Consider the following 24199-nt stretch of genomic DNA (forward strand, 5'->3'; position numbering starts at 1 on the left):
GGCTGTCATTGGAAATGCCTGGGGGAATTACCTCCCAGACTCCTCTGCTGCTTACACAATAGGACCTGATGTAGTCAGGTTGCAGAGTAGATGGCCGTTCATTAAGCCATCATCTCTGCAATGCACCACCAACTCAATGAACTGGTCATAATCACGGACTCTGATTATGCCAGGAATGGGTTTGTGGAGCACCTGATTAACTTGAAGAATTGTGGCATGTTTGTGTCAACAATAAACCTTTAAAGCATGTCAAACTGATCCAGTCAATTGACGGATACGACGTTCATTCATTCTCTGTTTTTTTTGCAGGACATTTTGCAGATACATCAAAAAATATGGGGGGTCGGAGGGGAGGGCATATAAGTGATAAGGTGGGGTGGTGTATAGGGCTAAATAATAGGGGGGATTATGGGAGGGCCTCCCCAAATAAAAAAAATAAAAATCAATGAATTTTCTCAGCAAAAACATTTCGGCAAAAAATTCCATGAAAATAAAACAGTCGAAGAATTAACATAGAACCCAATTGACAATCTGGTGACCTCCAATGAGATGACCATCTATTGGAAGAAGATACAAGGTCATTCCTAAATAGAGGGGCCAGATAAGACTGGGAATGACCTGGCTGACCAGCTGGCCAAAACCAATGGAACTCCTGCTGGGGAAATCCAAGTTTCCGCTGTCACCAGGTAGCAAACTTGTGCGATTAGTGAACTCTCGACTCCCCAATCAAGTAAAGATACCCATGATGCAGATTTGATCACTGCACCGAAAGAGGACCAAATCATTGGAAAATTCTATAAACACATTGAAGACCCCATGAGGTTTCCTCTAGTAGGGTCAGATTACAGCATTAAAGAGGATCTCTGAGTGTTGATGAAATTTTCCAAGATGTTCCGGATCCAAAACGGTTTATTGGTAAGGAGAGCACTATCTGGCTGTGAACAGTGGGTGGTACCTACATCATTCTGAAGCTTGATGTTGAACCACACCCATGACGTGGCCACTGCTGGTCACAGGGTGTTTCACATGACATTAGAAATCTTGCGTGAGATTGCCTACTGGCAATCATGAGACAGGACCTCGACACTTACCTAAAGGGGTGTCTTGTGTCTGCTAAATTTCAACCCAGTTCACTCACACACAGGCCTTCATTACAAAAAGGTGAGAGACAGTTCCTTGGTCAGATTTGCAAGTCAATTTCATTGGGCCAGTGATTCACTCCTCTAGAGGAAACAAATACATGTTGACTGTGACATGCTTATTCACAAAGTGGGTAGAATGTCTTCCAGCCCTGTATTGTAAGGTGGAGACAGCAGCTGTACTAATCATCAACCACATCTTCTAGCGTTTTGGCCTCCCTCAAAGGATTGAGTTGGATCGAGGAAGCCATTTTACTAGTGAGGTGATGGCAAAGATGTGGGAGATTCTAGAGGTAAAAAGAAAAGTCCACATTGCCTACCACTTGGCCTCAAGTGGGAGCTAGAGAGATACAACACAACCATTGTGAGTATCTTAAAGACGTTTGTGGCAGACTCTAGACGCAGTTGGGACATCCGATTACTGCTAGTCCTGATGGCTATGCGGTCTACGCATTCTTTTGAGATCATGACCAGATGAAAAATGGTGTTGTCTCAGCATCTGCTCTATAGAACTCAGGAGCAGACATTGATAAATGCGTCCACTACTCATGAGTATATTGAAAATTTAAGGAAGAACATCAAGCATGCTTCTGCTTATGCTCAGCACAATTTTGAAAAGTCAGCTGTAGGAATGAAGACCTTTTATGATCTAAAGACCACCAAGAAAGAATATAAAGTAGGGGACTAGGTTTACCTGTACAATTTTTAAGCGAATCAGACCAAGGAGCAGACACTTCATTCATCTTGGTGTGGTGTCTTGGAAATTGTAGATAAAATATCTCCTTTTGCCTACAAGGAGATGCATCCCAACTGAGAACAGATTGAAGAAAAATGAGTTGAAAAGCTGTCACCCCAGACAAGCTTTATGACTGATTGAGGAACCAAATGCAAGTCAAGCAGAGGAACCATCTGAGGAATGAAAAGGAAGGATGAACAATCGGATAGAAACTAAGATATGTATATACAGGGAGTAATTTACTTAGTGCTCATTGTAAAGAGAAAGAAAATAAATAAATAAGGTGTGAAATTGATACAGTTCTAGTGTTGTATTTGTATGCTGTTGTTATTTTTGTCAATTCTGTGTAAATCTTCTGGGGGAATATGTTGTGCAAAAAGTACTGAACCTCTCTTTTTTCTATTTGCTAGATAATTAACTTCATTCACTTCTAGCCTGGAGGCAAGAGGGGAGTCTGGGGTGGACCCCAGGTACCCTGGGGAGATGCAAGAAAGGGGTGCCATGCTACATCCCCCCAAATCAAAGACGGAAGAAAAGGCTGCAGTGCCCACTCCCTAATGAAGGAAATTGAGCCGGACGGGCTCCAAAAGACAGAAAAAAGGGGAATTCGGCTGAAAATCCCACTCTGCCCTGCTCTTTTCCACAAAAGAATCATGGACAAACTGGGGGTGGTGCATGTGGGGTATAACCAAAGGCCCCCAACCAACTGGAGTGAAGGGCCCACTTGGGAAATGATCTGCCAGCATTCAGAAACCTGGATGCTGATAAGGTACCTATAAGGGAGACTATGTGCATGTTGTTCTGCAGTTGAAATCAAGAGAAAGCTAAAACAAAAATGTGATCCAAGTGCAGATGGGAAAAGCACATCAGATTACTGGCTGAGAAATAAATGCAGCATTTTCACTGAAACTGCCATCCATCAAAAGGTGGTGTACTGTGGCAATTCAGGCTCACTTTTCAGCAGTAAATGAACAGCAGATAATTAACCCTTTAAGTGCCATGGGTATTTCTCCCCAGTGCCAAGTGCCAAGTGCCTTTTTTGGTGATTTTGGTATGTGGCCATTCAATGGCTTGTAACTTTTTTGTTACATGAGATATCTCGGCCAAATTTGGCTCCTTTTTTTCCCACATGTAGCCAGTCGTAACGCCACCCAGGAATCCCAGGTTGCTGTAGGGGGGTGAGAAAAAATAAGGAAAAAGTGCAAAAATTTTGGGTTTTTTCAAAAAATGCCAATAAAATGATGTACAAAGAGGCCTGTGGTTTTTTCCTTGTAAGAGCTAGAAACAAATGGTTTGCTGTGCTGAGTTCCCCAATGTGTTGGCTTTCAGGAACAGGTTGAGTGGAAATGGAAAAAAAATATTTTGATGTGGTTATCAATCGTTTTGTGAGAGGCTGGCGATTTTGCCATTTTTGCCAATTGGACATGCATGGACGGAATGGAAGAAAAGGGCAGGAAAGCCAGATTGGAGGACAGAAAGGCATATATTTCTGAAAAGTAGACAAAATTCCAAGTTTAGGAAGGGGTGATTTGCATAGGTCAGGCAACAACTAGGTAGGGGAAACTGCCATCGAATGGGGGAAAAGCGGGAAAATGACTGAAAAAAAAGGTATGTGTTGGACATGGTTGGCTTGGTACGGCAATGGCTTCTATGAATTTTGAGAAAAGCAATGCTCCACTACATTCCCCCTACTCTTGCAGTTAGGAGAGCATACCATTTTTGTAGTGTTTTTACAAAACAAGCAATACCACAAGCCAAACACTGAGCCATGGTACACAGGAGTTTTACGCTCACGGCCTGACCAGACGCACTTAGCATGTGTAAATTGGGAAAACCAATGTGGTGAGGAACGGCAGCCATACATTTTTTCAAAGAGCACAGGCAGACCTTTTCAAGGGTAGGTGACTTGTGCAGGTTACAAAAGTGTATGGTGGCTAAAGCAGCGACTAAATGTAGGTCACATTTGGGAAAAGAAAGGGTTGTGAGACAAAGGGCACCAGCAAATTGGTCAAAACGTTATGAAAACCACACAAACACAACACATGGCCTACCGTCCCGCGTTCCCACAGGTGTCCAGATGAAAACGGTACCCCACATGTGTGGGTGCACCTACCTGGCCACCAAGGGGAAAGCCTAAAACACAAGTAACCCCAAGTCTGTTTTCAGAGCGAAATCTCAGACATTCTGCCGACCGGCACAACGTACAGATATGGGCCTCGGGTGTCCAAGCCACCAAGGAAAACAGGGAACCCCATGCATTTTCGAAAAGAGGACACCCGTGGGAATCCGCAGAGGTGTGATTTGCTCACATCGCCCCAGATTTTTTTACCCAGACACCCCTGCAAAGTCCGAAATGTGGGGAAGAAAATGCTTTTTCCGCACATTTCGCTCGACGCACCCATCGAAACACGCCCCCAACAACACATGGCCTACCGTCGCGCGTTCCCACAGGTGTCCCAATGAAAACGGTACCTCACATGTGTGGGTGCACCTACCTGGCCGCCAAGGGGAAAGCCTAAAACACAAGTAACCCCAAGTCTGTTTTCAGAGGGAAATCTCATACATTCTGCCGACGGGCACAACGTACAGATATGGGCCTCGGGTGTCCAAGCCACCGAGGAAAACAGGGAACCCCATGCATTTTCGAAAAGAGGACACCCGTGGGAATCCGCAGAGGTGTGATTTGCGCACATCGCCCCAGATTTTTTTACCCAGACACCCCTGCAAAGTCCGAAATGTGGGGAAAAAAACGCTTTTTCCGCACATTTCCCTCGACGCACCCATCGAAACACACCCCCAACAACACATGGCTTACCGTCACGCGTTCCCACAGGTGTCCCGATGAAAACGGTACCTCACATGTGTGGGTGCACCTACCGGGGACGCAAAAGGAAAAGGGTAACCGACTGGGAACCCCAAGCCATTCGCCACTGCCCATTTTGTTCATGTGGGCAACCTACAGATTTGGGCCTAGGGTGTCGCAGCCAGCAAGGGAAACAGGGAACCCCATGCATTTCCCAAAAGAGGACACCCGTGGGAATCCACAGAGGTCTGCCTTGCGCAAATTGCCCCAGTTTTTATTAGCCACAATCCCCGACAAAGTGTGATATTTGGTGGGGAAAAAACACAATGTTCTGGGGTTCTGGGTAATAAATTCTGGCCCGCTTCGCGCAAATCAGACCTCTGTGCTTTCCCACGGGTGTCCTCTTTTGGGAAATTCATGGGGTTCCCTGTTTTCCTTGCTGGCTTGGACACCCTAGGCCCAAATCTGTAGGTTGCCCACATGAACAAATTGTGCTGTGGCGAAAGGCTTGGGGTTACCAGCGGGTTACCCTTTTCCTTTTGCGCCCCCGGTAGGTGCACCCACACATGCGAGGTACCTTTTTCGTTGCGAAACCTGTGGGAACACGAGAAGGTATGACATCTGCTGTTGGCGACGTGTTTCGGTGAGTGGACACAGGGAAATGTCTCTGAAATTGGCCGGAAATTAAGACAATTCTCAGACATTTCGCTCTGGCCACCCACCGAAACACACCGCCAACAACACGTGGCCTACCTTCCCGCGTCCCCACACGTGTCCCGATGAAAACGGTACCTCACATGTGTGGGTGCACCTACCGGGGGCGCAAAAGGAAAAGGGTAACCGACGGAGAACCCCAAGCCATTCGCCACTGCCCATTTTGTTCATGTGGGCAACCTACAGATTTGGGCCTAGGGTGTGGAAGCCAGCAAGGAAAACAGGGAACCCCATGCATTTCCCAAAAGAGGACACCCGTGGGAATCCACAGAGGTCTGACTTACGCAAATCGGCCCAGAATGTAATACCCAGAACCACCAGCAAAGACTCACATGGGAGAAGGGTGCCCAAGGCCAGGGATATTACCGCCGACTTTGCTGGAGCCCTGGCTGCCCTGCGTTACAGCTTCTCCCCACCAAGGAGTCTCGGCAGTGTGCCAATACCTCCCCGAAGGGAAAAGCTGTAATGCAGCCCAGCCGCAACTCCAGGACAGTTGGAGGTGATCTGACCAGACGGGCCATTCCCACCCACACCACCAACAATCCAGCCCCAGTCTCACCCACCCCACTGACATTGGGCCCTAACCATAGAATAATAAAAAAACAGTACTCACATAACGTTGCAGCTGCTCGGGTAGAAAAAGCTGTAAACAAAACAAAGAACATGTGTTACCTACGGTCACACTAGCAAAATGTAGCCCTCCCCGGGGGCAGATAAGGGGGGGCTGTCCTGCATCCTCCCTGGGCTCAGGCGTCCGTTCCTAGGAGCAGATATCTGGTCCCAGGAAGGGCTGCATGACTTGGCACCCACTCCATTGCTGGTGGGGGGGAGGGGGTCAACGCCCCATCCCATTAGAAAATTCCCTGACCCTTTGGGGTGCCCCACCGCCCCCGCCCCCTAAAAAGCGTTCCACCATTTTCATTTTTTTCCTTTGGTAACCCAACTCCCCTTGGTGCAGAGGGTCACATTGGTGTGCCAATCTGGCGCCGGGGTGCCCAAACCTTACTGCCCCACCCACTGGGGGGGGCCTGTCCCACCATTTTTGGGGGCCCTCTCCCCCCTCGCCCCAAATGGCTGGTGGGGGCACCTCATGCAGGCCTCCCCGGGCCTCCTACAAACAGCTGCGTGAGGTACACCCCACCTCCATTTGGGGAGGCAGGACCCCCAATAGATGGGGCAGTAGGGTTTGGGCACCCTGGGGGCAGATAGCCACACTAATGTGGCCATCTGCACCAAGCGTAGTTGGGTAAACAAAAAAAAATATACAAAATCACAGGCTGCTTTTTAGGGGGGGCTCAGGGCCACCCTAAATTGGCAGCGAATTATATAACGCAACGGTGGGTGGCCCTCAACCCCCCCGCCCCAAATGGAGGGCCCCACCTCATGCAACCCACCCTGGGGGCAGATAGGGGGGCCCCACCTCATGCATCCCTCCCTGGGGTCAGATGCCCCTTCCTAGGAGCAGATATCTGCCCCCAGGGAGGGTTGCCTCCCTGGGCCTCCTCCAAACGGCTGCGTGAGGTACACCCCACCTCCATTTGGGGTGAGGGGGGAGAGGGCCACCCCAAAAGGTGGGGCAGGACCCCCAATAGATGGGGCAGTAGGGTTTGGGCACCCTGGGGGCAGATAGCCACACTAATGTGGCCATCTGCACCAAGCAAAGTAGGGTAAACAAAAAACAAAATACAAATTCACAGGCTGCTTTTTAGGGGGGCTGAGGGCCACCCTTAATTGGCAGCGAATGATGTACCGCAACGGGGGGTGGCCCTCAACCCCCCCCACCCCAAATGGAGGGCCCCACCTCATGCAACCCACCCTGGGGGCAGATAGGGGGGCCCGACCTCATGCATCCCTCCCTGGGGTCAGATGCCCCTTCCTAGGGGCAGATATCATTGCTGCCCGCGGATCGCGCGCCCTGCGCCCGATCCGCGGGCAGCAATGCCTCATATGTGGTGTCCTTGGAAAGAGGAGAAAGTCCCCTTTCCAGGGACACCACTTTTGTTCCATCCCTGGTGGTCCAGTGGGCTCCAGGGCCCCAAAACCCCTCCCACCTCCCTCCATCCCTCGATTATTTTTTAAAAAAAATTTTTTACCCCTGGGGGCAGTGATCATCTGCCCCCAGGGGTCTCTCCCGCTGTGGCCCCATGCCTTGGGGCCACAGGGGAGGGGGGGCGCTTACCTAGTAAGCAGCCCCCTCCTCCCCCTGTGTCACAAACGGATCTGTATTGATCCGGTGGCATTGCTGCCCGCGGATCGCGCGCCCTTCGCCCGATCCGCGGGCATTAATGCCACACAATGGGTATCGTTGGAAAGGGGAGACTCTCCCCTTTCCAACGATACCCGCCTCGATCTCCGGCTTGAAATACAGCCGGAGATCGAGGCGGACAAAGAAGGTCTCTAACCTTCTCTCTTCCCCGCAGCAGCCGAAAATGGCTGCTGCGGGGAATTTACTTTCAGTTTCACGCCGACGTGGATCGCTCAAAACAAAGTGCCGAAAAGGACGAGCTATCTCGTCCTTGGCACTGCGTGTGCACTGTCAAGGACGAGATACCTCGCCTTTGGCACTTAAAGGGTTAAAAGTGTATTTTATTAATGACTGGAAGAAATAGCCCTGTACTTTCAGCACAAAAGCAAAGTGAACCCTGATCCGTAAAACACACCGTATGTCAAAGAATCAAGGTTGATGTTAGAAAATGCAATACGTGAGTTCCTTTCAGCCAAGGACAAATGGTGGGTCTCTGAGCCAAATTCACAAAGGACACCCCCCGTGAAAGCCTGGCTTGCATCCCGACTATTTACAACTGCAATAAAATGTGGCCTACCCGAAGCGTGTCGAATACCAAGTTTCCTTAGATCTGCCATCTCTGACGGCAGTTCTGTGGAGGCCAAATGTTGTAGCCGGTGCATAACCGGAATGTAGGGAGGAGATGTGAAGCAGTGGCTGCAATTAGGCTGAACTCTATTCACAAGCTGGCTAAGACTGGCAATTCGCCAGGAGGAAGAGAAGCTCATATTTGCACATATGAAGATTCCTTTTGTTTAAATGGAAAATCACAATTGTTGCATTTTCCCAGAAAACCATAAGTCGCACTGATTACTTGTATGTTTCATTTTTTAGAAAATATCTGGGCGATTTTGTTTAAATAAAATTCAATCACCTGCGACTTAGGGAAGTGTAATGACCAGCTAAAAGGTGTTCCTGGCTGCTGTGAACATGTTCCGAATTTGAGAGTTGGCGAACTGGTGGAGGGTAAAAGTAGGAATGTGGGGAGTAAGTTGCATATGCATAACTATGAGGCTTTTTGTAAAAAGGGCAAAGCATTGCCAAACTCCTATGTAACATGGTGCAGATCCGGCTGTTGTTTTATTTGATTCCCCATGATTAGCTGAATCAGAAAATATATATATCAAAGCAGTTACTAGTAAATTCTGGTAAATTCTGATGTTTTGCCACATAACACATGTTTGCCAAAACGTTGACTTGAAAACAAAAGGGGATTTGAAATGAGAGCTGCCATATGTCTACCCCAGACTCCTAAACCAATCCTTAGGGAGAGGCTGGACTTGGGGATGGATAGAAGGGTAACTGTCCAATCCTGATTAAAATAATTCTTGAAGGGCATCGCCCAGTATTGAAATCTTGATGGTGTCATCACTGGTATATAAAGTTAATGCACTGTGGGAGTGAGACAAAGCTGCTGAAATGTACCATCTGACAGCCGCAAGGAAACACCAAAAGGAGATTTTGCTGAAATTGCATCTTGGTGGAGTGGTCTATTGCTGGGAAGGCTTAAAAGCTGACTGTGTCCTATGGTGAAGAGCTGGGCACCATCCGTGAGAGTGGAGTGACCAGACCCCTGCACTGTCCTCCAAGAGGCTCCTGAAATGCAGCTGCACTTTAAACAGAGGTTTTAAATTTAAGTAGAATTGCACCATTTGAAATCAAAAGGTGGGGGAGTCTGCTTGCCTTAAATCTTTTCCCTTTATATTGGGTGGGGGGGCAAAACTGTGTAGATCTTTTAGCTGCTTAACTAAAAATATTAATATAATTAATTCCCCTTGGCAGAACACCACAGGCTGATTCTTTTTTAAATTCAAAATGAACAAAGTTCACTCTCAGTGTCCACTGAAAACAACAAACTGTAATTTAATTGGGTAATCCTATGTGCCCAACTTCCCGTAACACATGCCTTTATGTGGAGGGTGGGGTCCGAAATCCCAAATTCTCTAATCATCCCATTTTTTCTGTCCAACCTCCCCAACACAGTCATTTAGGTGGAGGGGGGTCTATAATCCAAGTTTCTTTAATAATCCCAATTTTTTCTGTCCGACTTCCCCAACACAGAACAAAGTAGGAGGTGAACACTTATGGTCCTTTTAAGTAAGGTAACCCATCATACAATGGATGGGATGGAGAATAACTCTTACACCAAACAAGAAGACGGACTCAGGAAGTTGGCAAAATGGTCTGTTTTAATATCAATTATCTAAAACAGGGAGTACAACGAACATCAACGGACATCAACGGACGTTGCACAGCATGATCACAACACATTTCATTAAAAATTACACTTTTATAGCATAAACTTGTCATATGTGACGTCATACTATGTGGCAAACTACAAACCTACAGGGGATTGTGGTTGGTTCAAGGGGAACATCTAAGTATACTTTATATATGGGATAGGATTGTGATTGGGTCTCTGTAGTCAGGTGGGGCACCTCGATGTTGATAGGTTAGGACCGCAAAGACTTTGTGAAGAACTGTGGCCCACCAAGGGCATTGTGTCGTCCGGCATCTCTATGGTCGTTGGGTGGCAGGAAACCAACCGGCGGATGCTCTTCGGCACGTCGACGGCCTGGCCTTCTCCAGCGGGATAAGGCGGGTGGCGGTGCGGAAGAGCGCGTCTGTTAATCAAAAGTCTTAGGCAAAGGAATGTGTGGCTCCGGTCGTCAGCGGCACAGCGTCATGTGGTCCCCTCTTCTTGGCAACACGGCTTCAACGGGACTCCAGCGGTTATAGCAAACCTGCGAACCCTGGTCGACGACGGTGGACAGAATGTCCAGTGCTTATCTTCGTTCTCCTCGGCGGTCCCCGTCTCCGGTCGGCAGCCTTTCGAGGGTCTGATTTCCAGGGAGCTTCGGCGGAGGTTAGCGGTGCTCGATGGTCCCTCGGAGCACGGGAAGAGGGCGCCTAACCAGGTCCTCTCTCGGATTAGTCCCAAAGGCTTTCGGCTTTCAGATTTCGGCGAAGGGAGACAGCAGTCAACCTTCTTTTTCAGGCTCGGCTTCGAGATTAAGTGTCAGTTTCAACTTCAGCTTCTGAACGATTTCTAGCAGTGAAAGGCCCCCAGATATACTAGTTGATCTCTCATTCATTCTTCTGGGTCACACTCAGGCAACCAATCACTCAGAAGGGCATTCAGCAGTTAGTCAGCCAATCAGGCATACAGTGCATTCAGGCCATTCTCCTCCCTCTCAGATACTCACAACAAGGAATGTGTAGTTGGACAAGTACCCAGCCATTCAACACTACACACTGCATTCATACCAGGGTCGGGCAGGGATGTCTCAGTCATTGTGTCAAACACCAGAAACCAGACATCCACAACAAGAAGTGCATATTGGTCACACACTCCATTCACCCAGGTCCCACCCACAGGGTGTACCCACAACATACAGTCACTGGGAAGGCTCCAGCCAGTCTGGCCAGGACTTCACAACAACACCATATATGGAAGTTCCACCCAACAGCCAGTCAGGGGGAAGGGACAGAGTCAGGACTTCCCGGGACATTGGGAAAACAAGGTAACAGGCAATATAAAGCAAGAGGCCACAAGGGCCATCTTGTTTCCTATCAGGAATCAACTGATTTCAATGGCAGGGCCTGGGTATCCCAAAATGGAGGATACTCAGAGCACCTGTCAAATTCAGCATGGAGCTGCCACCAGCCCGTGCCCTGCTCTGTGGGCCACACACAGGTGCCCAGAAACATACACTAGGGGCACAGGTTGTACCCCCACCCATCGGTGCCATAATGGTATCCCATGGGTCTGTACACCAAACCAAAAATAGGAAGAGCTGCACTGCCAGGAGTCCCACATGGACTCCAGGGCAGAAAACAATACAGAACACAAATGAACAAGGACTACAGGACAAGGACAGGGAGGCCTTGTCCCTCCAATGAATTTCCAGCATCACAGTCGCCCCTCCCCTCCAGACTGAGGTTAGGGTGCCTAATCTCCCACGAGGTAGACACCCTCATCCAGACGGTCAACATACCTTCTGGAAAGGCCATATGCATTATCATGGGTCTTCCCTGGTTTATGCTCTATGGTGAAGTCTAGCCCTTGCAGGCTAATGGACCACCTGAGCAGTTTCGGGTTCCCACCCTTCATCTGCATAAGCCACTTCAGGGGCTTATGATCTGTTTGGACCTTGAAGGTAGACCCGGTAAGGTAGGGCCTAAAACGCCTAAGGCTCCAAACTATACTGAAACACTCCTTTTCAACAGTAGACCACCTAGGTTCTCTACCCTTGAGTTGTCTATTGATGAATATAATCGGGTGTTCCCTCCCTTTGTCATCTAACTGGGACAAGACAGCTCCAATTCCGGTGTCGCAGGCATCCGTCTGGATGATAAAGAGTTTGCTGTAGTCAGGCGAACACAACACAGGTGCCCTACACAGACTTTCTTTCAAGCCATCAAAGGCCCTTTGATAGTCTTCAGTCCAATTAACCTTCCTAGGCTGTGTGGATGATGTCAGAGCTGTCAGTGGTGCAGCTATGGTTCCATAGTCCACCATGAAATTGCGATAATACCCAGTGAGGCCCAAAAAGGCTCTTACCTGGGTTTGAGTAGTGGGAGTCTCCCTGTCTGTACATCCTGTACTTTACTGAGGGGAAGTTGGATTTGACCCCCTCCTACCTCATGACCAAGATACGTGACTTTCCCCAGAGCTATCTGGCACTTGGTGGCCTTGATAGTGAGGTTAGCCCTTTTCAAGGCCTGCAACACCTTATCCAGATGTGTCAAATGCTCTTCCCAGGTGGAACTGTAGACGGCAATGTCGTCTAAGTAGGCCACACAAAAGGCCTCCAGCCCACTGAGTGCATGATTGACCAATCTCTGGAAGGTGTAGGGGCATTCTTCAACCCAAAAGGCATGACCTTAAATTGGTAGAGTCCCTCAGGTGTTTAGAACGCCGTCTTTTCCTTGGCATGGTCCATCAGAGCTATTTGCCAACAGCCTGAAGTAAGGTCAAAGGTGCTCACAAATTTGGCAGCACCTATGGTGTCCACAAGCTCATCGGCCCTGGGCAATGGGTGCACATCAGTTTTGGTGACCGCATTGTCTCCTCGGTAGTCCACACAGAACCTCCAATCCTTGGTACCTGCCTGGGGACAAGGACCACGGGACTGGACCAGGGACTGGTTGAGGGTTCAATAACACCCAGATCCAACATCTTGGTGACCTCAACTTAACTTCTTAACTTCTTAACTGTATCTGACATACGGTAGCGCCTGCTTTTGACAGCCACACTATCATCAGTGTCAATTTTGTGCCTACACCACGGTGTAAAGCCTGGTGTCAGTGAAAACAGAGAGGCATACTGCCAGAGCAAAGCCCTGCAGGCCATGCGGGCCCTCTGTTGCTCTGTCGTCAGATCTGGAGAGCGATGTACTCCCTCCACTGAGCCATCCTGAGGGTTGCTATGCAGCAAATCAGGAAGGGGCTCACTCTCATCCTCTTCTTGCCCTGAAGCTAATAAGAGACATGAGACTTCTGCTCGCCTGTGGACAGGCTTGAGCCTGTTAACATGGAATACCTGAGGGGCTACCCCAGGGGCTCCCATGTTAACCAGATAATTGACTTTGCCCAACTTGGAGATGATCCTGAAGGGTCCAGTCCACTTGTCTGCCAAAGCTCTAGGCTTGGTAGGTTCCATCACAAGGATTTCCTGTCCCGGAGTCCAATCCACTTGCGAGGCTTTAAGGTCATGCCAGTATTTATTCAGTTCCTGGCTGGCCTTGAGATTGGCTGTCGCTTGACCCATCATCTGTGTCATCCTCCGTCTGAGGCCTAACAAATAGTCCCCCACTTGCTTGGTGGGACCTGGAGGGGTGGCCTCCAAACCTTCTCTGATCAAGGCAAGGGACCCCCCCACGGGATGTCCAAAGAGTAACTGAAAGGGGCTGAAACCAACACCCTCTTGAGGTACCTCTTTGTAAGCAAACAGCAGGCATGGCAGGAGGAGATCACAATTTCTCCTTCGGGGCTCTTCCAAAGCGCCTAGCATGCCCTTGAGAGTTTTATTAAACCTCTCAACTAGACCATTGGTCTAAGGGATGGTAACTGGTGGAGAACTTGTAGGTTCCTCCGCACTCCTTCCACATGGTTTTCATGTAACTAGACATGAAGTTGGATCCTCTGTCAGAGACAACCACCTTTGGGAATCCAACACGGGTGAAAATGCCCAGGAGAGCCCTGGCAACCACCTTGGCAGTAACAGTCTGAAGGGGTATAGCCTCAGGGTAACTGGTGGCATGATCAACCAAGACCAGGATGAACCGATGTCCACCTGAAGTGGGAGGGTCAAGGGGACTGACAATGTCAATGCTCACCCTCTCAAACACTGGCAATGGTTGCAGTGGGGCAATAACACTGCCTCCAGTCTTTAACAAAAAACAAGTGTCTAAAACTAAAGACACTCCCGTCCCCTGCACACCATTAAAGCTGATACACAATCAGTCAAATCTTTCCAATTTTTGCTTCAAAAATGATGAATATATACAGAAAAGCCAAAACATTAATAAAACAGATTCAATCCAGAGGCTTCTGGTTCACATATGCATTTCAAAAGGAATCAAATCAGAATTTCAAACAGGCCATCGATATATAAATGAAATCTACTTGTAGTAAACTAAAGAGAAGTGTCCAAAATCAATATTCTTTTGATGAACTGAAAGGCTCTACGCGTTTCGGGGAACACCCCCTTCTTCACGAGCGAAAGAATAATTTGAAATAACATACATTTAGGAGATCATCAGTTTCAAAATTCCAACATGTCATTTCAAAACAACACAGAGAAAATCCAACAATTTTAAATAGAGTAATGCGCCTTCTAGGCTGTACACAACTATCCACATCAATTTGAATAAAGTCTGAATGGACAAGGTAAAGAGCACATGTACAATTAATTGGGCATGCAAGCGGTATGGTTCCAAAAAAGAGAAAAGTACACTACAAACAAACACTCAGGTGAAAAGTACAGAATAAAAATGTACCTGATAAAAATGAAAGAAAAGTCAGCATATGCTTTGTGGTGGATCCTTTCTACATAGAGGCTGAATCCATATATGTGTAAAGTCTCCAGCTTAGACACTCTCAGGGCGATAGTTCGTAGTCAGCTACACTCGCCTCGTGGGACAAACTACTCAGTGTTCGCCGTCTTTACTTTGGGGTAAGCATAGTATTCAATTCAGGAACAGCTGCACCTCTCTTCTGTTTAGGTACAGTGGTTGATGATTAGCCCTCATATACATCCCTTTATTGAGCACGGTATTCTCTCCTTTTGGAGCTACCCCACCATTAACCTGTCTACAAATGAGCTATTTTTCCCGTGTGGGATTTTGATATATCTTTGGAGAGTGAGAGGGATCCTGTGAACTCAGTTCTGCTCTCTTTTCATTCATTTTTATCAGGTACATTTTTATTCTGTACTTTTCACCTGAGTATTACCGGGAAGTTACGGGCCACGGACAAACAGTAAATTCCCATTCCCATGGAGACCCATAGAAATCTATGGCATGGGAACCACTGAAGCACCAGCACCATTGCTAGACCTGCCGCTACTTCAGTGAATTATCTGCCGGTAGGAGTCGGAACTACCGTCAGATCATGCCTGCCAGTAGTTCACTGCCCCTACCGGGAGACTCGGGGTATGCTGGTCTGGAAAAGGTGTCGTACACGTTGTTATCAGCACCTTTTTTTCCATACCGGCATGCCCATAACGAAGCCCAGTATATGCCTGGACATTCCCAACTTGCAGCAACAACAGACGCTGAATCAGCTCTTGTATGGAAGCTCGTGATGCAGCTTTCTAAGGAATATCTCATTCAAATCGATTCCTTCTCACCAACCGCCTGCATGACCTCTGCTTACTGCGACTAGTTCTAGAAGACTATCACTGTGTGCCACTTTACATCTGGCTAACTTCCTCTATTCTCTCACCCATGCTGTCTAGTTTTCAACAACATCCGACTAAGGACAAACTCCAATGGACGTACATACCAACACTACGAACTCGACTCACAGCACTGCGCTACTGTTAAAAGATGCCAGTCCTAACGCTGGCTACCCACACTCGGTACAGCGCTCTGCTGCTCTAGAGCTAGGTCTGCACTATAAACAATCAAATTAAAAATCCATACATACATAAATAAGGCTAAATGGCAATGCATGTGTCAGGGTGGGATCGTACAGTCACACTTTGTTTTTGTTGTATCCAAGCCAAAGGAACATACAGTGTGAGGTTGAAGACTTCTTTGCCAGGTGATGGGGATATGATATGATATGTTATTTATAACATGCTTAATACCCAGAGGTTTCCAAGCAGCGCAGACCCGCGATTGAACCTGTGTTGCTTCATGTTGTCTTGCTTCCAAGGCAAGCACGCTGCCCCTGAGCTACCCTCCCGAGTCTAATACGGCTATTGCATGATAGCCACTGGGTCTGTGGCTCAGTGGACTAATGCATTGACACTACAGGGATCTGTTCTTGAAATCCTGGTCGCAGGTTTGAATCCGATCAGGTCCACTCATGCTTCTGAGGGGGGTAAAAAGAGTAGCATTGAGTACGGCAACAAACTTCTGTTATCTGTCTGCTGTGCCAAGTTACCCTCATGTGCTATACAAATACACATGTTGACAAACATGTCCCTATTAATGATCGTTGTTTAGGTCATTTCAAGAAATGCCTGTAGGCAGCCAATGGTCGAAACGTTCTAGGTCAAAAGACCTTTTTTTAAAAAAAAATATTTAGAAAGAGCGCTCTGAGAATGCTCAGAGCGGTCTTTCTAAGGCGGAACTGTCAAGCCCCTGCTGCACACTAGTGCGCGTAGGGGCTGACAGGCGGACTGATATGGGCTGGGGAACACCGGCTACAGGCAAGTGTGTGTTTGCGTGCATGTGTGTTTGAAAGGGGACAGTGGTGGGGAGGGGAGTGGGGGAAGGAGTGTGTCTGCGTGTGTGTGTTTCTGAGTGTTTTGGTTTGTAAGGGGGTGCTGGGGAAAAGGTGTGTGTGAGAGGCAAGGTTTGGTGACATAGAGGTTGAAGGAGGGTTCGGGGGTGAAACACCCAATTTCAAAGGATGGAGGAAGAGGTATTCAAGTGTTTTGAATATTAAAGGCCGCCGAAAAAATAAGCTGAAAAAATTAGGACTTTTTTTGGTGCTGACACAGAACCTATTGAAACAGTTTAAGCATGAACCCCATAAACGCTTATATGGTGGTGGTCTGCGCATAGACCTGTTTCCTTCAGGGTAGCTCACACGAAATCTCGCTGTACTTGCCCACGGCGTCCTCTCGATCGCGAGCATGAAGAAGGGCCCTTGCTGGCATGCCTTGGCACCAGGCTGGTGGAATGCATTACCTCGACGCCGAAAAGCCTTAGGAAGCCATCAACCCCCATCTGCTCTCACCCTGGGCATTCTCCCCCTCCCCCTTTTGTACAGCACCAAGACGCCATTTCAATGGTGACATCTTTGTGCTACAAATCACATTTAATGTAAAATAACAGTGACAATTTCTAAGGTACCTTAAACTTATGCAAATGGATTTGAAATAGGATTTTTCTAAGTAGGTGTAACGGTGTAACTATGGAAACAAGAACACTGACTGCTCCACAGCTGCCCGTCTCCTTAATTTTTGTAACATGCTTCCGCGTAAAGTTCAATGAAAAAAATTAAACCAATCCAATCCTGATTGGTCACGTCCATAAAGGAGGTCCGTGCTGGCAAAGGTGCTATTCTCGACTCTTCGGGCACATCCTATAATTACAATGGACCCACCTCCTGTTCAAGAAACCCGTATTGCTTCCTTACCTTACTGTGACCTCAACCGCCATGTCCACCTTCACCCCAAAAGTCAGTCTTTGGGAGCCATTTACGGTTACCACCTCAGGGAGTCTCAGGATGTGTGGGTCATGGAGTCTGTGCATGGTGTCGGCTGTTAGGAGTAGTTCCACGGTGTCTGAACTGACAGGGTTGTCAGCTCGGAGCTGCAGAGAGAATGAGAGAGTGACAGCAGAACGGTACTTCAGCGATCAAACGTGACCACCAAGCTGGAGCCCAACCGCCCTCCAACCCAATATCCCCACCCCATTTATCAAGCGTGCCAGCAAATCCCCATCCCCGTCTACCAGCAAGCATAAAAGAACACCCTAAGTGTACCCCAAGCCTAAGGCACTGTTATTCCAGCCCAGAGGCGTTGCTGGGGGGGGCTAAGGGGGCTATAGCCCCTGGTATTTTGGTTGTAGCCCCGGATAGAATCTCAGGAGCTACAGCCAAAAGGCTCTCTAGCCCCCAGTCCCGACAGTTGCGACATTAGCGTAGCCCCGGGTCTTTTCCAGACTTAGCAACACCCCGGTTCCAGCCACTTATGACGAAGAGCGAATGCCACATAACCTGTCTTCCCATAAAAACAACCTGCAAGAAATCTCCTTTCATCTATACTGTAGATTCCTTTCTTGGACTAATCCACATTTTAACGTGCAAACTTTACTTCAGCGTAGGTTCCTCCTTCAAGTAGTTCTCCTGAAGCGACCATGTCCTCCTGGAAGGTTCCAAGATGGGGGAGTGTGTTTCAGTGCCGCCAGGAGGCCTCTCTATCCACCAGAAGTCAGAGCAATGGGGGCTGGTGGCTCCACACTTCTGGATCCCTGAGGCACAGGGACTTAAGGGGGATTTCCACATAGTATGTAATGATACATTTTTTAAACTGAGAAATGTACGGAGGCCCTCGCCTCAGAGGCTCCTCTGTCGGGCGTGCCAGATAGGAAATCTGGCACCGATAAGGCCAGCGGAGAGTCAAAGGAGTGTGCAGTTGATGGTGTGGAAAGTGATTTGACTTTTTCACCTTCTATCCCTCTTGGTGTCACAGCTCGCTGGCACCGGCGTTCCCTGTGGCAACGCTGGAGATTGCGAGCACTCTCCGTTTCCCCTTCTTCCAAGATGGCTCCTCATCCTCTGGGTTACGGTCCAGTGTTTTCACGTTCGCATGGCAGATGTCCTCTGACGTCATCTCGTTCTCCCATGGATTCCGGATATGGCTCAGCAGAGCCGAAGCTCAGTGCGTCGCTACTCTCTACAGACGCTACGTGAGTTTGCAACTAGGGAGTTTATTACTCTATGCCTTATTCCTATGCTTACCTTTCCTTCCTGCTCTTTCCTACAGCCTTGCCTTTCTGCCCAGTCATCCCGTTCCGCTGCCCACGAGTCTACAGGAAGCTCCGGTAGCCTCCCCTTCCAGACACGTTAGGTACACCACCAACCATTACATTGATTCCTCTCGTACCTAGTTCCTTCGCTCATCTCTTGTTTACTTATCTAGAATCCGGACTTCGCCGAGATTCCGTGACCAGATCCAGTGAGTCCTGTAATCTTGAGGAGCTGCAGCCAGCGGATAACGCGACCGATCCAGCTCCACATCCGTTCCAGCAGGGTTTTTTCCCCCAGGAGGGTTTCCCTGGGATCCCTTGCACAACCCTTCGTTTCCCTCTTAGGGTGGAGGGAGGTGTTAGGGGCCTCAGGGGACTCTCCATTTGCCTCGTTGGTTGCTGCACGAGACAGGTTAGTGTTGAATCATTACACTTGGGTCCTCCCTTGCAGCACTTTCATGTTCTCTCCTGAGACTAGGATGGGGGAAGAGCGTATCAGTCAAGCATGCAGGTGGCTGGAGCACTAAGGAGGGGGAGTACTTGGAGAGAGATACCCAGTGTGTGATGAGAGGGTCTGCCTGCCATGGAGGGAGAGCAGAATGACCAGATCCTCTGCAGAGCCAGGGAGGAGGGAATGGGAGCATCGACCTGACCAGGCATTAGGGGAACGGGTGGAGCGTGTGCTAGGCCATATATAGGAAACAATGGGCCTCATTACACGGATGGCGGTAAGGGTTTACCGGTAAGGGTACCAGTGCCGGCAAACCCTTACCGCCTTACTACAAGGTCCCTTTGTGGGTCCCTACCTTAACGACTGGTTTTACCAGCCGTTAAGGATGGGACCTGAAAAGGGACCTTGGAGGTAATTACGGTACCGCAATTTGCAGTACCGTAATTACCGCCTTCCCCATTCCCATTGACCCCTATGGGGCGAAAATGGGAATGGGGAGGTGCCATGGTGAATGGGGAATTACCGCCCCCACACACCTTGGAATAGGGCGGTAATTCCGCCATTCACCATGGCTGACTCTGTAAAATACCGGCAGCAACCATGGCGCTACTAGCACCATGGTTACCGCCGTCCACGTAATGAGGCCCAATGTCATGATTCAAACAGATCTTTATTGCAAAACCTAAAGAATAACTTTCTCTAGTCCCTAACACTAAGATGAAATCCCTATGCTACAAAACCATAAAAAAGGGTGCTCGTCAGGATGGCGCAACATAAGTAAAGTCCTCGGTCCAAGCCCTAAACTGATCTATCACTAACCTACTCTAGAAAGAAAGAAGTTGGAAAAGAAATTATAAGCTGGTGCTTTTCTCAGGGTTACTCCACCCTGGGAACTTTAGAGGAGACCCCCACCACCTGGTGCATAAGGTATCTGAAGACTCTGGAGTATGGTCTTTTTGAGTCTTTTAAAGTTCAAAGGAAAGCGTGTTTTCAAATGAACAAAATGTCACAAACAAGTTTGTTCAATAAGGTCTTTATCAGGTTCCTGCATTTATCCCGTCTCCGGGGATATTGGAAGTTGTCCTTTAGGTCCTGAAAATGGAACGTTTATGGATACTGATCTTTGAGGTTTCACGGTCGTTTTGGGTCTCCGTCCTCAGCTAGGTAGTGGGATTTTCCAGTGCCACTCTTGCTAGTTCCACTTAAGATATGGGTGTCTCTAGCCCCTGCGGTTCTTTGATTAAGCCCTAGCATGCTACAAACTTTTGCGTCCCTTGCAGTTTCTTGGTTCAGTTCTCAAAGATTGTATGCTTCTCTTTTATTGGCCATGAGGGCCCTGTGCATCTTCTGCCCCATTGGTGGTGATTCTTTGTAGGCTATGGGCGTGTCCTCCCCTTCAGCTCCTCAGTGAGCCCTTTGCAGGCTACAGCTCTTCTCGACCCTGGGGGTTCCTTGATTAGCCTCTCGCAGGCTACAGGGATCAGCGTCCCTCTTGGCTTCATGGTTCGTCCATCTGTCCGTGGTGGACTATAGTTGTCTCGCACCCATTCAGTTCCTCATATGGTCCCTATCGAGCTATGGGCTCTTCTAGCCCTGGTAGATCCTTCACTTGCTGCTCGCGGCCTATGGGCATGTCTTGCCCCTGTCATTCTGCGGCTGGCCCTTCTCGGGCTATGGACTCCTCTGTCCCGGCAGATGCTTGATTTGTCCCTCATGGGCTATGGGCTCTTCTGGCCTCAGCAGGTTCTTGACTTGCCCCTGTTGTTCTTCGGTTGGCCCTTCCAAGTCTATGGGCACCTTTGGCCCTAATAATTCTTCACTTCACCTGTCCTGGGCTTTGTCCTGTGTTAGCTTCCCTGTGCAGGAATTTGCGGTCTCTGCGTCTCCAGAGGCTGTTTGCCTTTGTTTGCTGGGAGGCCGGAGCACCCTGTCTCAGAAGTGCCATGGTGCTTGGCCTTCATCTGAGCTCCTCTGTTCTTCTTCCACCTCGGTCTACGTCTTGCACGGGACTCCTCCCTTGTGCAGCTCCGCTAGGGTAAGCTTTTCCCTGCTCGGCAGATGTTCTCCTCCTCTTTGGCTCTGTGGCAGATTCTAAGTTTCTCGGTGGATTGCAAGAAATAATCCCGTTGTCCAGCGAAAGGCGGCCACATATCCAGGTCAGAAACCCAGCCTCTCACCTTAAAACGACTCTGTTACCAATGGACCCGCTTAGTCCCCATATATCCTGCAAACATGTCGGACTGTAAGGAGAGGGGATGGAGACATTGCTTTCATTAAGGCATCCCCTGTTATCGGAGGGGGGACACTTGCCCCTACGGAGTGTGTGCGCAGCGGGCTCACCTCCCCGGTCCCAAAAAGGGTGGCCCTCCTTTGGGGAGAAGGGAGAGAGAACTTAAATGGTTTATTGGGAGGACCACCATAAACCCTAATAAAATCAAAGAAATGGCAGTTGCTCGTTTGGACAAACTTCAAGGATTACATTCTGGAGTTTTAAAGGTTAAAAGGAAGATGAAATTCTTTCGAAACTAAGTTGGGAATACAGAAAGAAAACCGAGGAAATTGTCTAACCAGAAGATGGGTTTGTTGAATCGATAGTTCCTGAATGCCTAACATGCAGTGTGGGAAATTGTAAACCATTGGCAGACCATTTATGATGTTACACCAGCCTTCAAGAGTAGTGCTCGGGCTGAGGTTGTGGTCCTTTTTTGTGTCCATTTTCTTCCAGACTGTACTCTCTGCTTTAGCCAGGGCGTGCAGAATCTTGAGTGTGCAGCATGCAATGTTAGACAGCATGGAAGGAGGAACCTTGACCGCTTATGCCGCTTAGAAGAGATCAAACTCCTGGGTGGATGTTTTAAGTAGAATTGTCTTCAGAACGCCAATTATGTCATTCGCACGTGTAGATATTTCTTTTAAATAATTGTTCCAGAAAAGGCCAATATCAAAGTAAACTCCCAAATGTCGATGATATATATACCTTGACTATTTGCAGAAATTCTCAATTAATGATTGATTGAGACAATGTAATATTTTAGTTTTAGCGATATTCGCCCTCATAGTAGTTTCAATAGTATTCCAATAATGGATGTTTTCAGACCCATAATGAGGTCAGGGGGATGGTTTTGTTATCCAGGTAGCATGGAGCAAATATTGGTCCCCCCATTTTGTTTCTTCTACCAACCTCTTGACCTAAAATCTTATGTCAGCCCAACTCATAATTAGGTATTCTTTTTTTTAAATAGGAGGAATTGAAAAAAAGACATGTTTTAATCGTTACCACCCTACTCGTAATGATGTCCTTAGTGTCAGAGCAATGGCGCTCTGTCGTTACAATACTTTAGCATGAAGAAAAGCTAGTAATCACTGATGGCAGTTACTGCTCTTCTACATGTACCTGTGATACTCATCTGCCCATTTATAGGGAATGAGTAATGTCAGATGTTTCTATTCACTTTTCTTTTTGCCTTACATTTCATTCTTGTTCATTTTCCACCACTCAAGAGAACTAAACTAAGGGCAATCATTTGTAAAATGGGAGGAGATGAGGGAGGCAAGGGTGCTACAGCATAGACCTTGGCCCCTGGATCTGATGAAGTATGAGGCTTAGCCGGCCATGCAGCACCAGGGGGCACAGCGATCCAGACCCGGGGGCCACAGGGACCTCAGCATTATGCGCTCTTACCTTCAGCGTGTAGGTGCCCGGCTTGCGGAGTCTTAGACTGTAGGTGGGCCCAGTGTATGCAAAGCTCTCCTGGTCATCCACCATCCAGGTGTAGGAAACAGAGGAGCCCCGGCCAACATTAGCGGAAAACACCTGCGGTAAAAGGAGAGTCAGTAATTCCCTCTCACTTCTCAGACACTCAGTGAAGCATCCCTCACCCCTGCCCCTTTCTTCCCCTCCGTAACCTCGCTGTGTTATGCTTGGGCCCCTGTGTTTGCTATCCTAGACTCTGTGTTTCTGCATGTGCTGCATTCCCCTGTGTATGGATGAGCATGAACTGCAGATCTGTTTGTGTATGTGTGATAAATGGTGCTCTGTATGCCTATGCACATATTATATGTTCTTATATGTGTGTCAGTCTGGGGACGCTATATGCTTTTGGATAGGGGGCCCCCGATCTATTGAGTTGGGCTATGTGCCTCCTAGCATGTATGTGTGTGCAAGTATGTGTGTTTGAGACTGTGTGTACAATGAGATGTGCGTATATGTGTTTGCTTGTGCAAATGTGTATCTGCATTCATTATGTGCGACGGCATGTGCTATATGCTCCTGTGCATGTTTCTCTGTGCCGTGTGCCCATGTGCGTGGCTGCATGTGCTGTGCTCCTGTAATTCCCATCTTACACAGATTTTTTTGTAACCATCTTTATTTAGTATTTTGGAAGGCAGATTTGCGACAGCATGAATCAGCATAAGCACAGTAACAGTTATGCAAGTCAAGGAACAACGCATGGACAGTCCGGCATTACATGAAGGCTAGTATCAAGACCCAACTCGCAAAATATTCAAACAATGTGAAAAATAATATCTCTTTTACCTGAAACTACATCAATAAAATCTCAGGATTTTGTCACAAAATTTCGGATTCTCCTTTTTCTTTTATAGTCAAGACCAAACTCCCCCAATCATCTCGGGACTCAATGGAGGGGACTGATAGGACCTAAAGGACCATCAAAGCAAAGGCAAATATTTAAATAACCGAGGCTTATAGGCGCCATGATATGATTCTTGTGTGTAGGTAATAAAAGGGAGCCAGGTAGAGACATAAGAGGTGTACTGTCCCTCAGAGAGGGCTGCAATTTTCTCAGAAGACGGGATCTCCCATGATTTACTCCACCACATAGCTAGGATATGGCCGTCAGCTGATTTCCAGTTGCGAGACATGGAGATCTTGGCTGTGAGGAACAGGAACGAAAGAA

The 24199-nt window shown here is 48.1% G+C and overlaps 1 protein-coding gene across 1 annotated transcript in view; it reads right to left on the reverse strand.

The window, feature by feature from the left end:
* Positions 1 to 24199, reverse strand: part of LOC138583003 (polycystin-1-like) — a 569194-nt gene that overhangs the window by 303250 nt on the left and 241745 nt on the right. Inside the window, exons 13-14 of the mRNA XM_069654860.1 lie at positions 22963 to 23094; positions 17496 to 17671 (exon numbers count right to left, since the gene is read on the reverse strand). Of these exons, the coding sequence (XP_069510961.1) occupies positions 17496 to 17671; positions 22963 to 23094 (308 nt within the window). The remainder of the gene's footprint in view (positions 1 to 17495; positions 17672 to 22962; positions 23095 to 24199) is intronic.

Source organism: Ambystoma mexicanum, chromosome 3q (genome assembly GCF_040938575.1).
Source record: "Ambystoma mexicanum isolate Mex_15411 chromosome 3q, UKY_AmexF1_1, whole genome shotgun sequence".
In the NCBI taxonomy this organism is placed as follows: domain Eukaryota; kingdom Metazoa; phylum Chordata; class Amphibia; order Caudata; family Ambystomatidae; genus Ambystoma; species Ambystoma mexicanum.